This window comes from Atractosteus spatula, chromosome 5 (genome assembly GCF_055471065.1).
Source record: "Atractosteus spatula isolate fAtrSpa1 chromosome 5, fAtrSpa1.hap1, whole genome shotgun sequence".
In the NCBI taxonomy this organism is placed as follows: Eukaryota; Metazoa; Chordata; class Actinopteri; order Semionotiformes; family Lepisosteidae; genus Atractosteus; species Atractosteus spatula.
In genome coordinates this window covers 21,239,404-21,264,177 of record NC_142710.1, presented here as the reverse complement: position 1 = coordinate 21,264,177, position 24,774 = coordinate 21,239,404, and the positions used below count along the sequence as shown (strand labels likewise).

Sequence of the window (24,774 nt, the reverse complement as noted above, 5' to 3'; positions counted from 1 at the left end):
CGTTTGTATTGAATGCCAGTATTAATTGAGGGTATGTGCTATTAAAAAGATTCACCTTTTTTAGATTCTTCAATAGCTTTAGTGCATAGTGCATGAAGAGAAAACCTCCACCTGTTTTCCTAGAATGATGGGAGTATTACTGTTTACAACTTTGTAGCATTATGTAATATTGTGTTGTAACTTTGTATAGCATCTATGCACTAAAAAGGGTTTTTAGTGTTTCTTAATGTGTACATTTGATATGTCCTTAATGTTTTATCAGGGCAAACTAGGGGTATAAATAAGTGATACTTACACTGCATGTTTTACAAAAGCTTTAAGGATGGCATTTTGCAGCTAGCAGATATTAGGGCAAATGATTCAAAAGTCATTAAAAGTGTAAAAAAATCCATTTATCGATGAATCAATGAGTTTAGCAGAAAGCAGAACAGTGCTAACAGTAAGAAAGTGCATCAGGCAAAATGCTTGTGCAACAGAACATCTGAAGTAGAACATTTTTCTAGCAAGTGAATGTCACTATTCTACAGACTTCATTTACTACAGTGCTTTCTTAAGCATGTGATTGTGTTAATTTTCATTATTGAATATTTAGTAAATGTCAATACATGTTCATTTTAAACGTTAAAATAAAAAAGTATAAGTAGGTGTGGAGAAGAGAAAACACTTCCTTGAATACAAAGATAAAGCAGATTTTATCATAAACATCTGTCAAGCAAACAGCACATTCCTTAGGACATAGTCCCTTGCCAGTTTACCTTTCAGGAATAATCCATGCTTGGGCCTCGGGAGATTCCTGAAGTGCAGTGGAGCTCTGATCAGCCTGCTATTAACTCTGTCTTTGGGAAACCATCTTGGCTTGTTACGAAACAAATAAGCATGTCTTCGGAGAGAGTTGATAAAGCTGAGGTGGCAGCTACTGGTGGGCAGACTTACAATCATCTTGAAAGGCCCATAGAGGCAAATAAAGGCTGTATTGGTTTGCATTTTTATATGACCTAAAAAATTGATGCTTAAACCTAAAATGGTGTTTAGTGGCACACCATGGTTTCCATAAGTGTTAATTACTTTTCAATGTGATGAACAAATAAAACATGTGAATATTGATATTTTTCTGCATCTGAAGTAATTTTCATGCAGAATGTCATTTTTATTTGATCGAACTGTTATTTGTGTTTATGTATTGGATTTTATATCTCTAGCTTTGCCTGCTGTGGCTGAGCGTTGAGCAAAGAATTTCTGAGGTTAAATGTGCTAGTAATTCTGAGTAAAAGGTGTTGTCTGATCTGTCTGTTAATGGCAAATAATAACCCCTTAATTTTCTGTCTGTTTTTATAGTGGGGTTTTGGGCCCCATCATCCCTACGGACTCAGCTATAATAAGGCCATTTCAGCATTTGGATTGCTGCTCCATGCCATAGATGTTTAGAAGACTGTTTGTGTAATCTATAGTTAAGGGTTGTTTTCTCTTAATTAAAAGGGATGAACCTCTAGTTTAGCGAGTATTTAGCAATGGCTTCCTATTATAACCTTGAACATACTCCTCTAACAAAACAAATGGTGTTAGCAGCTGTAGGCCTAGGTATAATTAATGGTTTGATTAAAAAGAAAGTAATTAAGTCTGAGTGGATAACTGCATTCACTGTTCTTTTCTATCATCCCATTTGTCGAGGCAACGTGTTGGAACACCCTGTCCTCTCAGAATGTATTTGTCATGGAAGCCGTATATTATGTAGAACTCTATTTTCCTTGCTGCTTTTTTTCCTTTTTGATCAGAAAAGCTTTCACCTTCAAGTGTTGCTAATGGACTGCTCTGGGCTGGCTTTGATCACAAAAATTGCAACTACAATGAAGCTGTGAGCCTTGCTGGAGTTGAGTTAACTCGGGTCACCTACTGTACTTTATTTCTAGGATAAATCATACAGAAATGCAAAATACAGCAGCATGATGCAATATCCTCTTTGGCTTTTTGGAAGGAGCAGTGTATGCAGGCTTCAGCAATTACTGCATCAAATTGTTTTTGATCTCAGTTTTCACAGTGGCCAGGCAGGATCTGATTAGTTAATTTTGACATTTGCCTGCTTGATGTTAACAACGGGTCTATTTATCTGACTAGTGGGGGGAATATTTCAACTTTTAAACTATAAGTACGTAATAAATATTTCATACGTAGAAAAGATAGCAGCCTAACGTTTTCCAAAGGAAGTGTTGTGCTATGAAAAATATTTCCCATAGGAAGTTATTTCAGGGATTCTCAATTGCTGGGGAAATAAACACCGCACACCATGAGAAAGAAACTGGTGGAGCTGCTGAATGTTCACAATTTACTACCAGCCTCATCAATTTGAATGTACTGCCAAATAGTGTGAATTTTTATATGGAGCAAAATGTTATTGTGCTTCCATTAATCTTTCAAAGTATTACTCCAAAAATTGTTTGCATATCCAAATGCAGGCTTTGTTTAAAAGATCTTGCTGTGTTTTAGTGTGAAGTTTGCACAGCCTGAGCTGGAACGTGGAACAGCTGCCTTTTTTGCATGACGTGAACAAGCAAGTTGCTATTATTATTATTATTGTTATTATTATTATTATTATTATTATTATTATTATTATTATTATTGCTGTTGTTGGAACAATTCTTACAATTGCTACTACAGGGCAGCCTGTAGTGATAGAAAGGATTTTTAGTCTTTCAAGCAGTATCAATATTTTCTTCCTTGTTTTTTTTTCCTTTTCCTCTTCTGAAACTATTTGTATTAGAAAACTGGGGGGGCTAGCATCTTTACACTAGTTCTTCACACCAGAACAAATGGGCCACGGCATTTGTGAAGAAACTTGGGGTTCATTGTCAGCTCAATGACAGCCTGACTTGTACATGCGAAAACCCTTTCTATTCCATTTCCTTACCTGTGCATTTAAAAACGTCTTACAAAGTGCTGCATCGATTGAAATGATTCTTGAAAGGAACAACCAAGGGTTTTTAAAGTTTATGGACCCCTGAATTAATTTTTATTCTCACAACGGGTGATGAAGTAAACAGAGATGAATGCCTGAGCACCATTTCTTTTTCAATAACATGATCCTTAAGACGAACCGTAGCTGACCAGTTAACTCCAAAGACAATTTCATTCTAGTGAGCGTACCGTTAACATCTGATACACTGTGGCTCCTGCTTATACCAAGCTGCTCACATGACTGGCATTTTGTTTTGACAATTAAAACCGCCTCTGACTTGGGAACCCCTGCACCAGTTGAATTGAAACTGAGCAGAATTCTGGAACAGCCAAAGCTGCTTCTGAATGGCACAATTTATACCGATGCTGTATACGCCCACAGGAGGGTGTTTGACGAAACACATCCCCTGTTGCTAATTGCTCTTCTTGAAAACCTGATTGGCTAGGTAACTCCAGACTTGATCGGTGTCATTGTGGTTAAAATCCAATTCCAATATGGCCAAATAAGGTTGCTACATATTGTTTTCTGTCGATACACATTTTGCACCACGAACCGATCCTCCATTTCCAAAGTTGATAGGTATCAATCTAGTGAATAAACATGCCAAAGTTAAGTTCCTGCTTAATCAAGATGGCTGCCTGACTAACATTGTTTCCTCAGAATTCAAACTGCTGTGGTCAGGAACCACTACACTAATTGACTTCAATGATTTCATCACTTAAAACCTGTTTTTCTGACTTCAGACAGACCTATTACAGCAACATGATACATATTACATTAATGCCACAATGCCACCACCTGCTTGGTAAATCTCTTAAGCCTGCAAACTCCAGTGTTTCACTCCAGGAGTGACAGTGCAGTTACCATATATAGCAAAACTGGATTCCAGTCTACACTTTCATGGCTGCCTGACCATCTTTTGTTCTTTGTCATTATGTATCCTGTATGGCAAACTGCTCCCGGGATACATTTTTGTGAGTATCCAATTGAAATATGCAATACGGTGTCCTTTATAATCCATCAGAGCTGCTGGACTACCATTTTTCTTAAAAATTCCCACGTTGTAGCAATTCTCATGCCTGCACCAGGTCATGGTCAAACATACTACATTGGGACATGCCTGGAAGCCATGAAAACTGAGAGTGTTTTTTCTTTTATTTTTCGCATTCTGCCTTGTTTTCAGAACTGTTTAAAATCCATTATCATTCAGATGAAAATGATATGGGATTGCAGGGGTCTGTGGGAAGCTGTCTGGGTGAAAATGAGGTTGATAGGTCACATGGTTTGGTGGCCATATTAGGATTTTGATTGTTTTCTTCCCTACAGTCAGTGAAAATAGAGATCAGTTCTTTGTGCACAGTGTTGTCTTATGCCCAAGTTTTAAACAGGCTCAGGTGAGGCCGATTGGTACCATTGTTTGGAGGTCACATTGAATTTTTTGAACAATGTTCAAGCAGCTTGAAACCAAATGGAAAGCAATTTGGTGTATGTGATTGTGGTGTGAGCGAAGAGTTGCATCAGGGTGTAGAAGATGCAGAAAACCAAGTAAAGGCTAATGTTGAAAAGTGGAAAGAAAAATGTTTCAGCTGTTATACTTTCATTGACTGAAATGGCTGTGATAATGAAGGGGTATTCTAAAGTAGCCATAGGGAACTAATGCCATTATACTTAGCTGCAAAATAAACAATCTAAAAATCATGAATGTGACATTCTTTGCAACTGTTGCTAATGTATTGCTTCACTGTGTTGTTTAGAGGACTTCAGTTACTCTATTTGTGGAGACAACCCACTTGATAATAGCCTTTCTTCCACTGTGTGATAATTTCTAAAAGCGCCCTGTCAAGAGAAATGTCACTGTGTCATTTTTTACCCTTTTCTTTTCTTCCCCCTTCTGTGCAATATGTATTTTATACACGTGAAATAAAGCTAGCTTTTAAGGTTTTCTGGGGAAATCTCCAGAGATGATCTCATCGTTCAGCTCTGGTTCTAACAACACAGATGAGATAATGATTCTTGTATTCCAAAATGCTTAAGCAGCCACAACCTCATAAATTATTGCCTTGTTTGTGGTGGAATTCTTTATTTCTTTAGTCGTAGCGCAATATTTTTAACTTGGGATCCTTTGTGAAGTTTCCTTTTATACATGGATGTTTGATCATATTTTTTCTTTTTGGTAAAAACTAAGTTTACACATTGTCATTATTTAGTTGCGTTCTGAAAGCACGGAAGAGACAGATGTCGGCAGTTGATATTTTTATTGTGCACAATATCAAAAACTGCTCTGTGTTTGTATCCTCTAACCATGTTTTGCACTTTAAAATTTTTTCCAATGCAAGGACTTTCACTGAGTGAACCAAGACCCCTTACAGGCAATTGGAGACTGTCCAGGGGGTGTCCAGAGACAGAGTCTTCACTTTTCAGTTCTAGGGTAGTGTTTCAAATCAGCAGTGGATCTCTTCTCATAGAATTTATGGTATGACATCTGGACATTTGCTTTTAATGTTTTAGAATTACTTTAATAAGCAAATACTGCACTTTAAATGTGTGTGCATTAGGAGTCCACAGTGGGGTTTCATTAAAGGGGTCTTGTGGCCAGAAAAGATTGAAAACCCTGGTTTCTAGTGGAAATCTCCTTGAAATGAAATGCTTTCTCAACTATAGTCATTACCACTGCTTTCATTACACGTTTTTCCCCATGAAAAAAATAAGATTGTACATGTAATATGTGTACACAATTAACACACTCACAGTTCGGTTTGTATTTTCACTTTAAATCCTCAAGGTGAAAAAACAAAATAAATTCAATTTCATTTCAATTTTTACTGTGGCGGGCATTTTATCTGATAGCCTGTTGTTGTAAGTGTACATTAGGACAGTTATCCAGTGAGATGACCACTATGAGACCTGTTGTTTGCTGTTTTGCTCAGCAAGTACAGGCACGATGTAGAAAGTCGTATTCTTGTTGATAGAAAACAACCACAAATTTTCACCGCGAGACACATTCAACCACAGCCTTCCTTTTATCTGCCCTTTGCCTGAGTGCCAGAAGTGGGCCTGCTGAAGTGGAAACAAAGAAGCTACTGTCTGAACTCAAGTGACTTCCTCTGTGTTCTTGAGGAGGATTAGGGATATCTAGAGAGCTATGGCCACTAAGCCGATGTGGAGTAATCCAATCTGTTTGTAATGAGGCATACCTATATAATCTTTATAAAAATCTAATGGTTATTTGCTACCTGGAGTGCTGTCGAGGTCTGCCTTGGCCTCTCGGGAAGACCCTCAGCGCAGGGCAGTACTGGCTGGAGCTCTGCCACTTTCCTGCAAGCATTTGCTTTCAGAGGGTTGGGGTGTTTGTCGTCAGGGAAGGGACTGCAGTATGATATTTTAAAGGATAACTTAGTCTGCCAAACTAATTTACAGAGAGCACACATAAATAGGAATAAAGTACAGTAATGACCCAACTGTAGTGTTTCAAAGGAATGTCGTATAAATCTGTATTTACATATAGAGATACAATACATGCATCTCTGTGTGACTCTTAATACTCATGTTGCATAGATACTAATAATCATCATTACTACAGCATTACATTATCCAGAGCTGGCTGTTTTTATTCCAGTGCTTGCTAACAAGGTCAGTTATTTTTCTTAGTTATTTGTGCATGCATTCTCGCAATTTCATGTCATTAAACTGTCATTAAACTATAATGTGCAGCCATATTTCTGTTACACAGTGCAGCTTTAACATTGATTATCGCACAACTACAACACAAAGCATGTACAGATAAAAGGTTCCTGACACATACTTAAGAAAAACATTGAATGATTTACTATTTTCATAATGTAACATGTATGAAATATAACTTTGTTCAAAGAACTTTGGTCTAATAGTACAGTATTGTTCAGTAGCTCATGACTAATATGATTGTATTAGAAGAGTTTCTTGATATTTTGTCTGTAGGACTACTTTTATTTATTACAGCAAATAAACAAGACAAAAGAAAATGCAAATATTTAACTGTTTTGTTAAAATCATATTTAAATGACCTTTGTCTCACTTCAGCAAAGCCGTATTAATTAAATGTTCTTGTGTCTGCAGAAGTGTTTTGTTTTCAGTGTATCAGGATGGAAAACGCTGTGTTTCCAGAATTAACATGTATCTTGTTGAACCTTGCCAGAACGGTAATTGAAGGTCATGGATTGTTTGAGACCTGCAGTGCTGTGGTGTTTAATCCCAGAGGGGACTAACATTACAAAGATGCAAAGACAGTCCTGTGTTACTTAAGTTAATGGCAGAGACGGCTTGACACAGTTTAATGTACATCAGTGAGATTAGGTCTTGTGTATAAACAGATCCGGTCATATTTCTTGTTATTATAGATAAATATGAAGAGGGACTGTAGGAGCAGAGACTGTGATGGGGCCGTTGTGTAACAGATCATTCCCTTTGTAAATCTTGTTAGCTTAGTAAAGGATTGGAAACATGCCGGTGTGGAGGGGGAGGGTGGTACAGAGGCACTGTCCTGCTGCAGTGTTTTGCCATCTGGGTTGGGATAAGCAATTTCTCTTCCAAGTCTCTTCTGTGGTTACATTTTGTTAGCCCATTTGGTGAAAGTGTAAAGCTACAGTTTATGGTTCCTGGCACGCCCAGTATTCTGCACAAACAGCAGCTCAGAAGAGGCAGCTATGTATAACACTTACAAAACGGCTCGCTGCCCTCTCAAAGAGATGTGACCAGACAGTTGAATAGGTTTCGCACCTTGAGGACAGTGGCAGGTGGAAAGAGAGAAATGACTCAGACATCGCTGGAAGATGCACCTCTTGGGGACTGGACAGGCTGAGGAGATCAGGGCCATCACCTTGGCTCCATAGTGGAAAACAGGGTTTTCATACACTTATCAATTTGGCTTTACTGATCTTTTTTACTTTTAAAACTGAGAAATCTGTGAAAACAATTAACATGCCTAATTTACAGCAGAAAATGTACATTCTGCGTGTTGAGGAAATAAATCCTGAGTAAAACCTGATTAGTTTGTAAGCTGTAACCCTAATATTAGATATGTTAAAAAAAACTTTTGGCTAGTTTGCTTGTATCACCTTCAGCTTTTATCTTTGCATCGAATCATGTTTAATTGAACATGGTAGTAAATGTTTGTCCAGCATCTCACATGTAGCAGCAGTGCAAATCTGAAGGTCACTTTTTCAGTCTGTCTCAGGAATGTCTGCAGCAGTCTTTATTACACTTGAATCCAGTGTTTATTTGCTAATTTTGCTAGTGTCTCTTATTTCTAAATGTTAGACATCTGCATTAACAGGCCAGACAAGTTCATGGATCCATCTCTGTATTATGAATTTCAATTTTGGGGGAAAAAAACTGAAATTGTTAAATTATATGCATAGTAAATTTGGTTCATTTTGGGTGGAACAAAACAAGCTGGATATTTTAGGATGAGAAACCTTTTCCCCATCTGTTTGTCACATGATGGAGCCTCAGCCTATTAGCCTATGTTCTACCCAGGTATTTAAGCTTTTCCTCAGTGACTTTCAGGACAGGTTTGCTGTTGTTTGTCTAGTAACCAGCTGACAGTCAGATTAAAGAGGTTTAAGTGTCACCAGTAAAAGGGAGGTTTTAACAGTGCAGTGCACCTCTGATAAGCATTACTGCAATTAGTCCTGGGGTCTACATTTTGATCAAGATGAAGTTTTTAGAATTTGTTTTCACGGTCTTAGGAAGTAAAATCTTCTTTCCTATTTTTACTTTACATGTATTATTCTTAGAAACCAGTGTTGTGCTATAAACCGTTATGGCCATAAAGGGACTTTTTTGACCTGGCCAAGGGACCGGTTTCATGTTGAGATGGCACAGGCAGAGTCTTCTGTGTCCTCTGCCAGGTGCTCTACCAAATCCTTAAAAATGCTTAACAAAATGTACTGTTTTGGTCCTTGCTTCCTGTGTAGAGTGATAATCCTAACAGTGGTGTGGTGGTATTAGCAGTTGTTTGGTTACAAGAGAAAATGCACTGTGATTTGAAAATTGGGTATTTTTTAAATGAATGACATGAAATCATTCTGTTCACACAGGCAGGTTAAAAGGAAAAAGGGAAATAGTAAGTTTTTCAAAAGATTATATACCATAGTTTACCTAGTTAAACAAGCTTACCTTGTTTAACAAGTAACGTTGCATTTTTTACCAGCTTTGTACTCTTAATCACATTGCAGACAGAGCACAGAGGGGAAAAACAATGCTCAGCTTTCCTTAAGGCTGACAAAGGATTTAATACCTCGGCTAACACAGTCTGACATTAAGTTTGTATTTATATACCGAGCAAATTCAGTCACAGTGAGCAGAATGCTTTCTTTTAGGAAGTTTATTCAGCCTAAAGTGGTTTCCAAGATGATGAAAGTCTTCTTGTACAGCTGTTTCTTCATACGGTTATCATTTTTTGAACAAAAAGCAATTTGAAAGCTATCGTGTTAAATGTAATAATAAAAATATTTTTTTCCGAAAATGTTATTGTAGGGGATTTGTATAATTTGCATATGAACATTTGCTTTGATACTGGCTGAATACCCTTGATTCTGGTATATGAAAACCAGAAAGGGCCACATATCCTTTCTCGTTTCCAGCAGGGGTTTATTACAATGTCTGTGAGATGAGGGATATCGCTCTTCCACAATCATTTCCTGCCAGTACCTGTTCCAGATCAGTAGGCGTCTGTTGGCGCTGGATAATCTGCAGTAGTTCACAATCCCTTATTGTAGGTGGTGAGTAAAAGCACTTTGAAATTTCACACCCCCACTCAAGGCTGTAGAGATCTTCTGTAGAAACCTGCCTCATAGCTGGGCTATGGGTGTGGGGAATCCCAGACTGGTAAGGAGATTTAGATTTCAGATTAGTATTCTTTTAATTCCAAGAGCTGGCTGTCGCACTGCTTCACATGAACTAAAAAAGAAGCTCTCGCAGTACTTTTACCTACATTTGTATACAGCACCGGGGCGTCTCTTCAAAGAACACAAATTAATCTTCATCTCCAATTGACATAGGTTCTCTGCCTTAGGTGTCTAGTGTTTGTTAGATCGTTTGCTCTTTGTGCTCATTAATTGTGCTTATTTTTTGACCCATCACTGCTTGCTAAGTGCTCTGGACCTTGCCACTGGTCTGTTCTTAAATTTACAACCCTCCCTGTTTTTGGTCTGCCAAATGACTAATCAGCAGTGTGACTCATGCTGGAAGTGACTCCCTTGCCACCTGTGATAGGGGATTAGTTACAGTTTAAACAGTACCGCCCCTTTCCTGGTTCTAGCACGCCTCCAGCACAGAACTTGATTCTCATTTGGGTGTCTGCAGTGGCTGATGAAGCTGCAGAGCATTTTGAAAACCTTGAAACAACAACAGAAATCGAACCTACAAAGCTCTCTGCTGTGTTTGATTAGCTGTGGGGTGGCTGCAGTGTACTGTTTGGAATATCTGATTGGTTGTGCAACTAGCCTCTGGAGAAATTATCGTGACCCAGATCTCGGCAGGCCGTAGTGCTCCAGTTGCAGGATTTCTCAGTTGTTAACACCACACTGCCGATGACAAAGAGCGAGTAATAATCCGCCTCTGCACTGGGGCTGAGAGGCTGGGAGAGAGAGAAAATCGCCTGTCTCTCCAGTTCTTTCGCTGTGCTCCGTGATCTCTCCATTAGTTGTTCTTCTTTTGTTGTGCACTTAAAATGTCTGACATGTGGCCAATTGCAGAACAAGGCTGTGTGGTTTTCAAGGCTTGGCTCTCTTTTTAATGACTGCGAGATATCTCTGAGAAGAAATGATTTATAATACCTCTTCTGCTCACAAAATTACCAGCTAGGCTGTGGACAGGACACGTGAGCTGGTTCTGTTTGAGCTGTTCTCATATTCTAGGACACCAAAGCCATCGGGAGGAGAACAAGGTTTGTCTTTGACTTTTCTGTCTCTTTCCAGGTCCAGAACGTAGCAAAAATAAAGATGCGAGAGTGAAAGATTCTGAAAAACCGATTATTTGTAACTGTAGTTCATAGTGATAAAATAGCACAATTATATTCTAATTTAATACAGAAAATTAAGGAGCAACACATAGAGCCCTGAAACTTTGCTGCTGTAAGTGATGTTAATGGTTTTATTCTTTATGAAATTTTATAAAACATCTAATATAGATTGAGAGTTAATGCAGAAGTATTTAATAAAGGGAACAAAGTACTTGTTTCTGTTTCAGTAGGTGTTACTGCAAATGCCGGCATAAATCTGATCACATCTTCATGGCTTTCTTACTGCTGTTTTTAATTTTATGTCTTGTTTTATGGCTGCTGTGAGACAGTGTAATTCCCATGGGCAAGATCTTTAATTTCTGTACAGTATAGTGAAATGATTTTAAGAGGAAAATTAAGCAGTGTATGACTAAATCTTGCTCGCAGTGATATGTAAATAAGGTTTTATTAGGAAAGGGGAACCGGCCTTTGTGTTTATTAGGAGAAGTTTCCTTGTCCCCTGTTGATTGAATTTTCAGTGTTATCTGGCACTAACATTTTGACTTGGAAAGATCAAATGAAACAATTGTCATGTCAACATGCAGTTCAAGGTGGCAACAATCACAAAGTGCTTTATTTTGACGGATTTTTCCTTTTGGTATGACCTCCTAAGTACATTTGTTCTTTAACAATATTCTCTCCAGAGTGGGAGTCTGGACTTTGGCATTGAGAGCTGTTTGTAATCTTGATGAGCCACTGAGACTGTTCTACCATAGTCTGTTAAGTGCACACATTGTTTGTGTGTGTGTGTGTAAATTTTACATTGTTCAATGGAGGCATGGAGAGCTGCACTGTGACCTATTTAGTTAACAGTTGTTAAATGCTGCATTATGCAGGGCAAAGCTGTTTCTAATTACACTAGTACAAAGTGCCCTTTGAACAGAGGGGTGTTCCATGAATATCATAAACCTCTCAAAGCCAATCGCGTTGCAACATTGTTTCAATTTCTTGTCTTCCTTCCTGTTTTTGTTTGCTGCTGTCCAAGGTGGGCGTATGGACAAAAATCGCTTTGACATTTCTGGTGCGATATGACGGCTGGGTGCAATTTCTATTTAGGGTGTCGACGGACATGTTTCAAAAAGATTCCCTCGCCTGCTTTCCAGGGAGGTCTCATCTGTTCTGCTTTTTCTCATGTGAAAGGAATGCGCTGCAACGTGGAGCACTAGACGGGCCGCCGCGGCCGCGGCCGTGGCCGTTTCCTCGCTCGCGCACAGTGGCAGCTTTGTGTTTGGGCTCCAGAGGGGTCGGGTCCCTGAGCGCTTGGGAAGCATACAAACATGTTGGCTGTTGTTTTCCGCGGTTGGTACGAGGAGCGCACGCTGTATTATGAGAGCTCTGTCAAGGGCGTATGTCTGCTTTTTTCAGGGTGATGTACAGTATATAAATGTGATTTCTGTGCCAAACCCACCCTGCATGGAAACTCCAGCTTTAACTTGGCTTTTACATTTGTTGTTAGAGAACAATGGTATGAATATGTGAATCCTTTTGTGTAACTTTATTCTGTTGGGACACCAACATTGATAAAAAAAAACCCCATTATCAATTCTCTTACCTGTTAAAAAAAATATGTTTTTCTTACTAGTTAAAAGATCAAAAACACAAATGAGTCAACTGTTAATACAATACTTAAGGCCTGAATTATCTGAGTATAATTCTCTTCATCCTTTACTTCCGTTATAACAATTTAAATTATGTAAAAGCTATCTTAATTTGAATAGTTGGAGCAGTAGTAATGCATAAGTTTGTTTAAATTGCAGAAGCAATTATTTTGTGGAGTGCTTTAGCCCTAACTACCATTTAGTGTAATTGAGAGGAGGTTTGAAAACAAAGCTTCTTGTTACAGATGGAACTGTATGGTACTGTATAGCATTAGTTGCAGGGAGACCCAAGTATTAAGCTTGGTAAACAGATATTAATAATCTCGGGGTAGACCACATAACAGTCTGTATTAATATCCCTTAGAAAAGCAGCATTTTCTCTTGTCACTCCACAAATGAACTCATCTATTGTATGCTTATATAATAAAGAATGCATTAGGCTGTGTGGATGTGTGTGTGTGTGAGTAACCAGAGCTGTATTCCACCGTGACCTTCATCAGATAGCAGCCTACCATTTCCCCTTAGGCTGTTGAAACATTTCAGAGAATGACAGAGCCGTTCAGGCCTCCAGATTACTTAGCTATGCATGAGTTCCATTGGCGTTTCTTTACATTCCAGTGCACTCAGCCTTATAAAATATTTACTGCTGAATTATGGCTAAGCCCTGCAATACAAGGCAAGGACAGTATTTTTAAGATCCTTTGTCTACAACAGCTGCATTCGGGCTTTCAGAAACCCTTTGCAGATGCAGGCAAATTAAAGGAGGTGGTTGGCCTGCTCTTGGTGATGACTTGTGTATTCTGAAGGTGTCCAGCAGTGATTGCATTGTCTGAGCGCCAGGTCTTTGTGCTGGCTTGAGTTTTCATCTGGAGAGTGGCAGATGCGACCTAGTTGTAGTGTTGCAGTAAGGTGTAATGCGAATTGGTAAATATTTGATCTACATTTTTTGGTAATGAAGTGTTTCATATTTTAACACATTGTAATGAATATTGCTGTAAAGAATACTGTAGTAGGCTTATCAAGAAAAATGCAGTTTTTGGGGATCTGAAGTTAGGCGTGTTTTTTGCGTGGGTTTTAAAGCTTTCCACAATGATTTGAATAGCCTTTTCTTAAACATATATTTAGTAGTTTGGTTAAAATGTTTTTATGACTATAGGGAAACACCTGTTTTCAAGAGTATCAGATCTGATCTCTTGTTGCTATATTTATCTGTCCTAGAAAAGTGCAGTTCTACTGTAGCATTTCAGACCAGCTGTAGCCTTGTTTTCTACTAAGTTCAGCCTGTTAGTGAGAGTAGTACTGTAGCTAAAGATAAGTTGTTTCAGACTCGAAAAAAAAGTTATTGTTCTTACCAAAAAATATTTCCATCTGGTTATAGTCTATAGAAGTGTTTGTTTTTAATAAAAGATCCTCCTCAGAGATAAAATATTTTAAGAACAAAAACCTTTTGCCAGTAGTTATTTCAAGTGTCTCCACATTTGGAGCAACCAGATATGTTCTGGGGCTTAAGGCAATATGCCACACTGACACTGAAGGAACTGAACCCTTTTAGTCTTGAACAGAGAAGACTAGAAGGGGACCTGACACAAGCTTTTAAAGCCCTCAAAGGCATCGACAAAGTCAATCCTGCAGGATTCTTCACAACTGACATTGAAACACGCACCAGAGGACACAGGTGGAAACTGCAATAAAGGGCATGTAAAACAGAGACAGAAGGCACTTCTTTACCCAAAGGGTTGTGGGAGGATGGAACAAGCTACCCAGCCATGTTGTTGGAGCTTCTTTCAGGACGTGGCTGGATGAGATCCTTGGATCAGTTCACGACTAACAGATGGACTCGACGGGCCAAATGGCCTCCTCGAGTTTGTAACCTTCCCACAGTACACACACCAGCTCTGCTGCACAATTTTGGCTTTTGTTTTATAAAATAGAAAAAAAGTCATATCTGTTGTTATAAATGGCATCTTCTCATACGCATTTTGTAAATACAATCTTTTACTTTTGTTGTGGTTTGTGTTGAAAAACAGATTAGTAGGTAAGCCACAGCACAAACCTTGCCCCCTCTCTGCATCGCATCATCATATGGAATGATAACTCTGTCTTGTTTGTCTGCAGAAATATATTTGTAGACAAATATGTTGTGGAAGATTAGTTGAAAAATAAAAAAATGAAATTGGTGGGGCCCATTTTCAGCGATATCTTTTACTTTATTAACATTTTTAAGTTGTGTTCATTGACTGCAGTGGTAAATTCAGAAGTGTAACTGTACTTTGGCTATTTTCACATGACATTTGCATAGTGGACTTTCAGTTCCTGTCTTGGGTTATAAAACCCCTGATTTTTTTTTCCATGGCTGAGGTTTGGTGACATTTTTCAGTTTGGTGGTTTGAATGCAGGCTATAAATTTGGGACTGCGTATTGATTTTCTTTATCAATATAAACCATATAAACTGTTTTCCCAGTTAACCTTTGGAGACAAAGGACAGATAATAACTTGTTAAAATAATGAAGCACACAAAATCGACAAAGGTACAGTTCTTTGTTTTTGTTGCGGTTATGAGACCTATGGAAATGCAGCTGGTGACTCTGCTTTCTTCAGTGCTTTGATTTATCTTTTCTTTCCACTCTGTTGGAAAGGGTCACACCCACTGCACCAGTGTACACGGAGTGTGAAGCCTGTCCTATCTCGAGTGGCTTTGAAATCTGGCCTAGGCAACTTGAGGACATATCAGACTTTGTTTTTACTGCTTTTCTGTACTAAACAAAGAAGCCGTTTTGAGCTGAACATTACTTTCATTACTGTAACAGAACTGAAAACATGTGCAACCCAGCCTTATTTAGAGACCCCTTTCACTTTGAGTAAAGTCTGTAATATGTTACAAATTGCACGTAAGGAACAGACAACGGTAGAATTAAACCTAAGTATCGCTGTCATCAAATGCCCTGTATTATGAGCTCATTAGGTAAATGCATATTTTGGCAGTTTTAGGTTACTGTCTATTTTCTGTTCAGAATTTAGACTACAGTATCAGGTTGTAAATAGGACTGTGGCAACTGTTACAGTCTGTGTATACTGCCAGGCTAATAATAATTAATATTCCCATGTGTCAGTTTTACTTTTAGACCATGGTCCGTACATATATGGAGAGTGTATTGACTTGCTGAAACTTGTTTTCAGGAGTGTCGTTACAGTTAACGATTTCACACTTATTATTTTTAATTGCAATTGGTTTTATGTAACTTCCCATGATCTAGCCAGATGCAAGAAATTGCCCCGGTACTTACATAAATAGTAATCGTGCTGATTAATACTTTTGCATCCTTTCGGCAGCTCTCCACGCTTGCCTGTGAAACATTGAAACAATTTTTTTTCTGTGGCAATGATGACAATGAAGCTGAGCAGATTTGGTGAATGACATTCTCTCATATTAATTTAGCACTTTGCAATGAATCTGCATTTGAAATCTAACATGCATCTTGTCGAATGTACCATGAGACAAGTTCATTATAGTGGGCAGAAGCACCATATATTATATAGTTATATTAACACGAATGTTGCCACCCTTCTTACTGAATGTTGTAGTCTCCATATGTCTTTAGAATGGTTTCTTCATGTTTCAGTGCTTTTGATGTGAGAGCCTAGAATACATGCTTACGTTATCTGGAACCTGTTGTTATTAAATCTTTAACTTATTGTGAGTTGCAATTCTATAGTATAATTAACCATCATGCATTATATTCACACTCTGTTTCTTTCTAAAGCTGTGATTACATTATTATTCTAGGAGAGCACTTAGTGCAACACAATTCAAAGGATGTCAATGTACATGGGAAAAGAAAAACAAAACAAGATAATCCTCCAATGTGCACTTCTCCCAGCCCACGTGATTGTGTGTTCTCATGCCAAGATGCCCTCTTTGGTTTTATTTTTTCATGGTAACAGAAAGTTCACTACAGCAAGGCTAGCTGATAGATGGTGACATCAGAGATCTGCAGGGAAAAAGGAAGAAAGACACATCAAAGCTAAACTGGCAAGCTTTGAACTGTCAGGCCTGTTCTTTAATGATTTCCTTATTATTCCTAACGTTAACTGTTTTAATTTTGCAGACATTCAAGCCTCTGGTGGGAAAGGCTGTTCTGGGCTCCATCACTGCAGTGGAGTTCTTCGCAGACAGGCAGTTGGATTTCTTGACCGAAGATGGCACGTATCAGCCCTATCAGGTTTGTAGTATTGGACAGGGCCCAGTTCCTCTGGGTCCTTAATGCCTTGTTTGAGAAAATGACAGTTGGGTATATGGAAATAAACAGTCCTTGTGCTGGAATAAAGATGAGTGAAATAGCTCTGAATTAGCCACTGCTTCTTCTTGACCGATCATCTTGGATTGAGGATTTGGGCAAACACCCTGTTCTGCTTGAAGGTGTCGCTTAATGTTTTAAGGAGTTAATTAAGATGTTGAAGAAATACAGTACTTCATGAGATTTTACCATGCTTAGAGGTGCTAATGAGTAAATGTCAGTGAATTCTTAGTGTTCTTCATCAGAATAAATGTATTCCTTCATGAGGCCTTTGCTACCAGGACATGATGGATTTTGTGAAACATGACACTGGACATGAAAGTGGAAAGGAAAGTGAATCTGAAAATATTAATTTTTCATATTGCATAATTTTAGTATATGGTACCATGCGTACAACTATTTGGGCCATGTTCCAATTAGACAAAGAAAGTTATTTTACAAGATTCAGGAATATGCTTGTATGCAAGGCTTTGGGAAAGGCTTCTGACATGCTGATTTCTGTATGGGTTTGGTTTACTCACTGTAGATATATATTCATTAAGCTTATGATCTTAGTGTCTTGTGCCCCCCCCCCCCCCCCTTTGCTAAACACATTGCGCATTGCCATCTGCTTTACAAATTCGTGTTTTACTTTGTAATTGTGTACCATATATAATGCCCTGCTGTCCATTAGATTAAGCCTCTGTGTGCAAGTGTTATGCTGTATTTTTCATGTGCAGTGTATTACAAAATAAAAAGATAGTGTTGTGTGTGGCTTTATTATTACAGCAATATTTCAAATACCAGTTTTTGAAAAGCTGATATATAAGTAATTACTGTTTCACTGTCAAATTTAATTTTGATTAATTTGTTTAAATAGGTCTGGAATTTTTCTTTTGCTCATTTGTTGTAATTTTTTTAGCCCTTAGTTGAATAGTGGCATAAGAATATAATGTACATTTTAAAGTACTTTATTGAAATAGAGGTATATGATATCTTTAGTTCTCTATCCTATAGAATAAGGATCATGCTAGTGTACATTAAGTAAGATTACTGTGTAGATAAATATAGAAATGGTTTAGCACAACAAATTTAAAATAAGTCCCTGTGTCGTTTAATTGTGCCAGTGAATTGTATATGGTACATTGTCACATTAAACGGAGGTCCTGACTCTCAGTGGTCATTAAAGTTCCCCAGGTATTTCTCGATAAAAGTAGGGAGTTATCCCGATCTCCGGGCCAAATTCCCCCCCTCAGCCTTTACCGTGGCCTCCAGATTGTCCCCATGTGTGATTGGCTTGCACTTGCCCTGCGATGGACTGGCGTCCTGTCCAGGGTGTACCCTGCCTTGCACTCATTGCTTGCTGGGTAGGCTCCGGCTTCCCATGACACCGTATGGTATAAAGCGGTTTGGTAAATGACATGACATTATTATAGTGATTCAAAGGTGTTTGCCCTGTAACAGAAACTTCTTGGTTTGAATTTTTTTGTGCTAGAAACCAAAAAGAGGCATATCTTAAAATGTTCTCCTTTATTTCTGTGAAGGAACACTGATTTCTTACCTATCTTTAACTGAATTGGTTTTGGCTGTAGACTCCTTTCCTTGCTCAGCTAATTCACTGTGTGACCTGTAAAGGCATTCCAAGCATTTGCGCTCAAGCACTGTTCGCTGTTGAGGTAGCATGAGTGCAGGAAGTAAAGTTAGCAGAATGTGGTTTGAAGGAAATCTAAATCGGTTGCTTTGGAGGATATGCTGCGTTCTTGAGCGGCTTAGACTTGCACCTGTAGAACAGCCATTGAAAGGGAAAGTGACAATCTTCAGAACGGAGACGAAGGTGAACCACATCTGAGCTCAGGCACTTGATTGGTATTGTTGCAAATGTGTGTATAAAAAAGTGAATGAAGTGTGCATTTTTTTTATTTTCAACATTAACATCCTGCTGTTTTTTTCGTGCTGGTGAATTTTGCTTTCGTTTTTGAACGGTAGTCTGACACCATCCCACATGCACTGATGCCTACGATGCATGTAGGATGGTGTCACTACAGAAGCTGCTGTGCTTTGCACTCTTCGTTACAGCAAGGATTTTTATTTTCAGTATTTTCAAGTTGCTCTTCACTAATCCATTTGTGATGACAGGTGATTTTTCCTTCCAGTATAATGTAATGGCTATGATTGGGCTGCAGCCATCAGATAGAGGGGTGTCCTCACAGATCCAGACCAGTTTTCAAAGTCTATGCTGTGAAGCCCTACTGTAAACGGTACTCTTTGAATGTGACTAATTTGCAATGATAATGCTGTCTATTATATGCAGTACTGTACCAAATGCCCCTTCACAATAAATGCTGTAATATAAGAGGCAGTATTTCAATTTGACATGTTTTTGCTGAGTACTTGGAATGTCTAAATGGGGAAATGTGTTTTTTTTTTCTGTCTTCCCAATTTGCAGCAGATGATCTTCATTTAGCTTGAGAATGACTCCAGTGAGATGGGGGTTGTCGTGGTGGGCAGAGTAGTTGCAGCTGCTGTATGCGGGCTGTGCCTGTACAAACCCCTCTCTGAGCTGCTAGGACCAGCGCTGATGAATGATTATTGCCTTGCACTGAAAGGCAGGCTCCCCTCATCACAGGCAGTACAAATGCAGCATTTTTTCTTCAATCCTAGACCCTGAGCAGAGCAGGAGTGTGAACTAGCCGGACAACTGTAGCACAGCACACGGCACTGGCTCTCATATTCAGCTTCCTTTCTGATCCAAGCTGTACTTCGGTTACAAACGAGAGGAGGAGGCCATTCAGCCCATCTAGCTCGTGTAGTAGTTAGTAATTAATTGATCCCAGGATCTCATCCAGCTGTTTCTTGAAAGAAGCCAGGATATTGGCTCAACCACATGACAGGGTCGTTTGTTACATAGTCCCACAAGCCTTTGATGCATCTCCTGTTCGTGGTTTTAAATGCACTTCCACTTGTGTCCCCTGATGAGTGTTTCACTGTTCAATCTGAAGAAGTCTGCTGGATTAGCTTTGTTAGTGCCATTTTGAGGACTGTGAAGACTTGTATCAGGTATTCTTCTCTGTTCAAGACAAATATCTTTTCTTTAACATGGTGACCAAAACTGTACGTACTTTTCTAGATGAAGCCTTTATAGTGTGTAATACAATTTTAACATCTCACCCCTTCCTTTAAATTCTGTGCTTTTATCTGTATTTCCTAACATTTTGTTTACATGAAAGAGTTTTGGTAGGTTTCCAATTTAACACGTAAAATGGTCCTTTAAGAGGTTTAGTGGGGAGTAGTCAGTGTGGAAGCTGCAAAAGAACAAGTGGAGATTCAGTTCCACATTAAAAATCAGAAAGAGCACACATTTCAGCTGCAGAGCCTTCTTCAGATGAAGATCAATTGTCATTTCTAAGCCTCTGCTGTAAATTATTTTATTTAATACATTTTATGTTCTGCATTATCTCCCTGAGTGTGTGTCTAGGTAATGTAGAATAATAAACTACATAACCAGGTTTTTCCCAACATTAAACTGTGTTCTATTATGCACTGTTCAAAAGGAAAGATTTTGTAATCAAATTATAGGAATGCCCTGGTTCTACTTTCATCTGGTATTTACTGATGCAAGAGTTGAAACGGCTCTCTCCAGTTACCTAAATGACGATACACTGTGATATAGTTTTTTAGCTGAAATTTATTCTTAATCTATGGATGCAAACACACTTTGTTTTTGCCAGCTTTTAAAGCATTTTGTTAATTTGTCAGCAGGTTCTTTCTCAACAACTCTATTTTAAGATAAATTAGTTGCTTAATTTAATAATTAATCAATACAGCACATTATTGAATAATATGGAATGTGTTATTCTCTCTGCAGACTGTTTTTGCATTGTTTCCTTTGCTTATTTACTTTTACTATATTGCAACAACTTGGTGTATAGCATCAAAACAACAGCATTATTTTAAAAAGTAAGTTAAAATTTGATTTTTTACCATCAGTTAAATTGTGTGGTTTTTGGTTTCCTCAGGCAGCTACTAAATTTAACATTCACCACGGAAAAGAGAACTGAGAACGGAAATTACCGCAGGAGCAAGAAAACTAAGTTTCAGGAGACAAGATCGGTTTAAAAAATAAAGCCAGACAATATATATATTTTTTTTATTAAATCTTGCCTTTTTTAAGTGTGGCGTGCCCACCTTGCTGCAGGTATTAGGGTTTGATTTTGTGGATAACTGACGCAGGCTTGCATTAACAGCATGCGGAGGGGTTTGTCCTTTGTTGGCCCTCCTGCGATCGTGCCCTCTAGAAAGGAGGGTGCTTGGCTGTGTCTCCTTTTCAAGCCTTTGAACAGCAGGCTTGTGGAATGCTAATAAGACCAGTCAGTGATGTGTAGCAGCTCTGTTATAGGAATCAATCCACTCATACACCATTCATTTCTAATGAACACATTGTTAATTTCACTGACGCACACTAACTGCCAAAGTGCAGTGATTGCTTGTACACTGTCCTATTATGGATATTCCAGAAAGGCTAGACGTATTGATTGTGCTGTGCAATAGTAAAAGCTCTAGCTTATCTGGGTATATTGCACTAATGGTCTGAGTCATAGTGTAGAGTGTGCAATTATGCATTTGCTCTTTTTTTTTTTAAAAAAAAGCTTAGCTTCAGAAGCTTTCCTCTGTTGGCAATTTGAGTAGATCAGTGATAATAACTGTAGATTTAAAAGTCCAGCTTCTGCTTTTAAATTGCAGCAAGATATTCACAACATGCTGAAGAAAAACATACTTTGTTTCCTGCTGTAGAAATTAAAACAAACCCTGATCTAGTTCAAGATCAAATGAAAGGTACTTGAGATTGAGATTCTGTGTTTTCCCTAGGTCAGGCATGTTAATTTTTTTGAAGTTTCAGAGTTCATTATTTCTCAGTCTATGTATTTAGTGCCTTATGTGCAGTAACGCCATCAATATGGGACATGATAAAATCAGGGGATCCCTGAGATTGAGTTTCTCTTGAAATAGAAGAGTCATTGCTGTGTGGCTTCTATTTGCAGAAAAGAAAACCCTCTTGAAATATACCCCCCAGCTGATTAAAGCCTTTGCCTAATGAAAACACAGATGGTGGTGAATTAGAGTTCTTTGGAATGACTTCCAGGGCCTTCTAGATCGGATCAGTCTGTCTGAAACACAGACATCAAACTTGGGCTTTGGCTGCTGGTTTCTAAACCTGGGCTTCATGTTTCTTTCTCGGTCATTTACATGCTTTTAGCATGAGGATGAGAAGAAAGCTTTGTTTATCTGGGTCAGAGTTCATATCTGGAAGTATTTTAAATTCCATAAGCCACAGCACCCATATCTAAGCATTTTCTACTGTACTGTGTGGAAAAATCCAGTAACGTTTTGCTTTAAAATTGATGGATGAGAGCCTTTGCAGAAAAAGCGTGCATCTGCTCTGTCCTTCACCGAGACGTGTGTGTGTATGTGTGTGGGGGGGGGGGGTGTTAGGGACGGAGGGGGGTTACAGAACGCCTGCAGTGGTAAAGGGGATATTGCGAGAATGCTGAGAAATGACTTGAGTTAGGGAAACACTGCAATTTCACAAGATGTCATTTTGTGACAGCTGGTTGGGAGCTGTGTGCAAGGATTAGTATCGAGAAAGTGCGGAATACAGCCTGCAGGTCAATAAATAAATCATGTGTTCCCTGTCCTTAAAATAGAAATGAAAGATTAATTCCCTTTAAAGCTCACACAAAGGCACACGGGGAAATTAGGGAATTGTGCTGTTTACTGTTCAGAGTCTTTCGCTAAGCCTTCACCTGATATGTCAGACAGATTGTTCCTTGTCTTTTTTTTTTTAAATGTGTGACAGATGAAAAACAGACTGTTGAGACTACGGGAGGGTAGAAATGTTAGGAAGTATTTTTTTTACAACTCATTGTGTTTAAAATGAGCAATAATTGCCTCACATTATTAGGGCTGTGTTTAACTCGGCTTGTATAATTAAGGTTTTTACAGTACTAAAAAAACCATTGTAACACCAAATGAGACCTTCATCTAAAGGGCTGCTACAGGAGTCAGAACAGATTAAGACTAAAGGGGAAAATCGTAGGATTCAGTAATTCTGCACAAACACTACTGGGGGTGAGGAAAGCCCAAGATTGGGGTAATTCCACTATGTGGCTGCCTGTTTGTGAAAGTTATGCAGTGTGGTTTGGTTAACAGTCTGCTGACGTATAGTACTTCTTTTAGTAGGCCAGTCTCTTTGACTTTATTTTTATGTTAATCATCATCACAGAACAAGTACAATAAATGGAAGTAGTGGGCGGATTTCCCCTTTACCCAGTATGAACTGTGTGTCAATAACAAGTGAAAGCCACCATGAACTGCCGCTTTAAGTGTTCAAGGTTTTAGCATTAAAAGAAACTCAAGGAAGTATAACTTTTCTTTTTTTTTATGAATTGAATTTGGAGATAATGATTTAAGGATTTGTTAAAGTGTGGATGTCTGTAGCCATTCTAAGTTTATTTTAGACTCCAGAAGTTCCTCATTATGCAGCTGTCAAGCCCAAAATAAAATGAAGGTCCTAACTCTTACTGTGAACTAATTTTACAGTCACTCTTCTACAAAATAATGTAGTAAAGTCACATTTTAACAATTTCTTTCACTAATCTAAAACTACATTTTTATAAAAAACAAATGTGTATTTGAAGTTGAAAGAAAATAATAAGGGTGTCTCTTGTGGCACACAGAATATGCATAATACATTCATCTAAGTGATAATGAAAATCCAATAAAAACTCATCTGCTAGCTTTCCCTCCATTATTTATATGTACTAGATAGACTGTGTCTGTGCACCTGTGTGTAATTTATTAAAAGATTAAGTGCTTTTGGTTCACATTGGGTAAAGCTGAGGGATTTGAAGTAAATGGCTCCACTTTCTGAGAAGCTTTTGTTTTAGATTTATATGTCAGAAGTAAAAAAAAAAAACACGATTTTCAAGTGACTGATGACAGGAAGTGGTCAGGAGAAATAGCTTACAGCCAAAGAGCCTTTGTCACGATGCCAGTCGATTAGAGGTCCTTAAGAATAGCAATTAATTAGTTTTCTCTTCTCTGAGAGAGGGGTCTATCTTTGTAGTCTGGAATGTCTTGTTTGCTGAAATTCCAGGATGACTCAAAGGCAGGTTGAGAAGGAAGGAAATGTGTTTTAATTTTTCTGTTTTATCACAAAAACCTCCTAGCTTGGCTGCTGTACCTCCCAGTTCAGCTGCAAGGATTCACATGCTGCTTACCGATAGTTGTAAGAGAACCCAATAAATTGCTTATTATTCACTCACCTGCAAATCATGTAACAGGTTGCTGCTATAGCTGAATCTGGAGGTTGGACGTGGGAAGATTTCAATACGCAAATAAAATCTGCCTCCTCCTTTGATGCACAGCAGCAGATTTGAACAAAGCCTAGCCCTTAAATAGATATTTCTGTCCTAAGAAGATTTTCAAGAGGCTAGATCATAAACATGGAGATGTATTTAAAGGGGTTCTTTTATAAGTTGATTTGTACATGAATATTAATGCAATTGAATTGTCCATGTGAATGTAACATATGAGCTATCGCTTCTCAGAAATTAACTTCTACTCCTGTGATGTGTCCATGGGGTTTCATTGATTTTTTTGGGGGGCTGTTCAGGCTGTACTGCTGCAGATCAATCATGCATACATTATTTTTCTTCTGTTCATTAATCCAGAGTAGCTGAGATTTTCTTCTAGCTAAAAGCCCAGCTCCATTAAGATGTCTGAGCCCAGTGCCATGAAAAGCTTTATCCATCAAATTAACTGTAGACATGGTGTAATATGCGTCGGTAAGGCTATTTTCGGTGGTTGTTTTTTCTTTCTCTTTTACCTATGCGCGTAGCACTTCATGTAAA

The 24,774-nt window shown here is 38.4% G+C and overlaps 1 protein-coding gene across 4 annotated transcripts in view; it reads left to right on the top strand.

Moving 5' to 3' along the window:
* jmjd1cb (jumonji domain containing 1Cb) overlaps positions 1-24,774 on the top strand; it is a 98,875-nt gene that overhangs the window by 51,334 nt on the left and 22,767 nt on the right. For 2 of the 4 annotated variants that reach the window (XM_088915825.1, XM_088915824.1), the window contains exon 3: positions 16,697-16,810. In XM_088915825.1, the coding sequence (XP_088771951.1) occupies positions 16,697-16,810 (114 nt within the window). Of the gene's footprint in view, positions 1-10,271; positions 10,878-16,696; positions 16,811-24,774 lie in introns of those variants that run through there. The other 2 variants (XM_088915827.1, XM_088915826.1) reach the window with 2 other exon arrangements.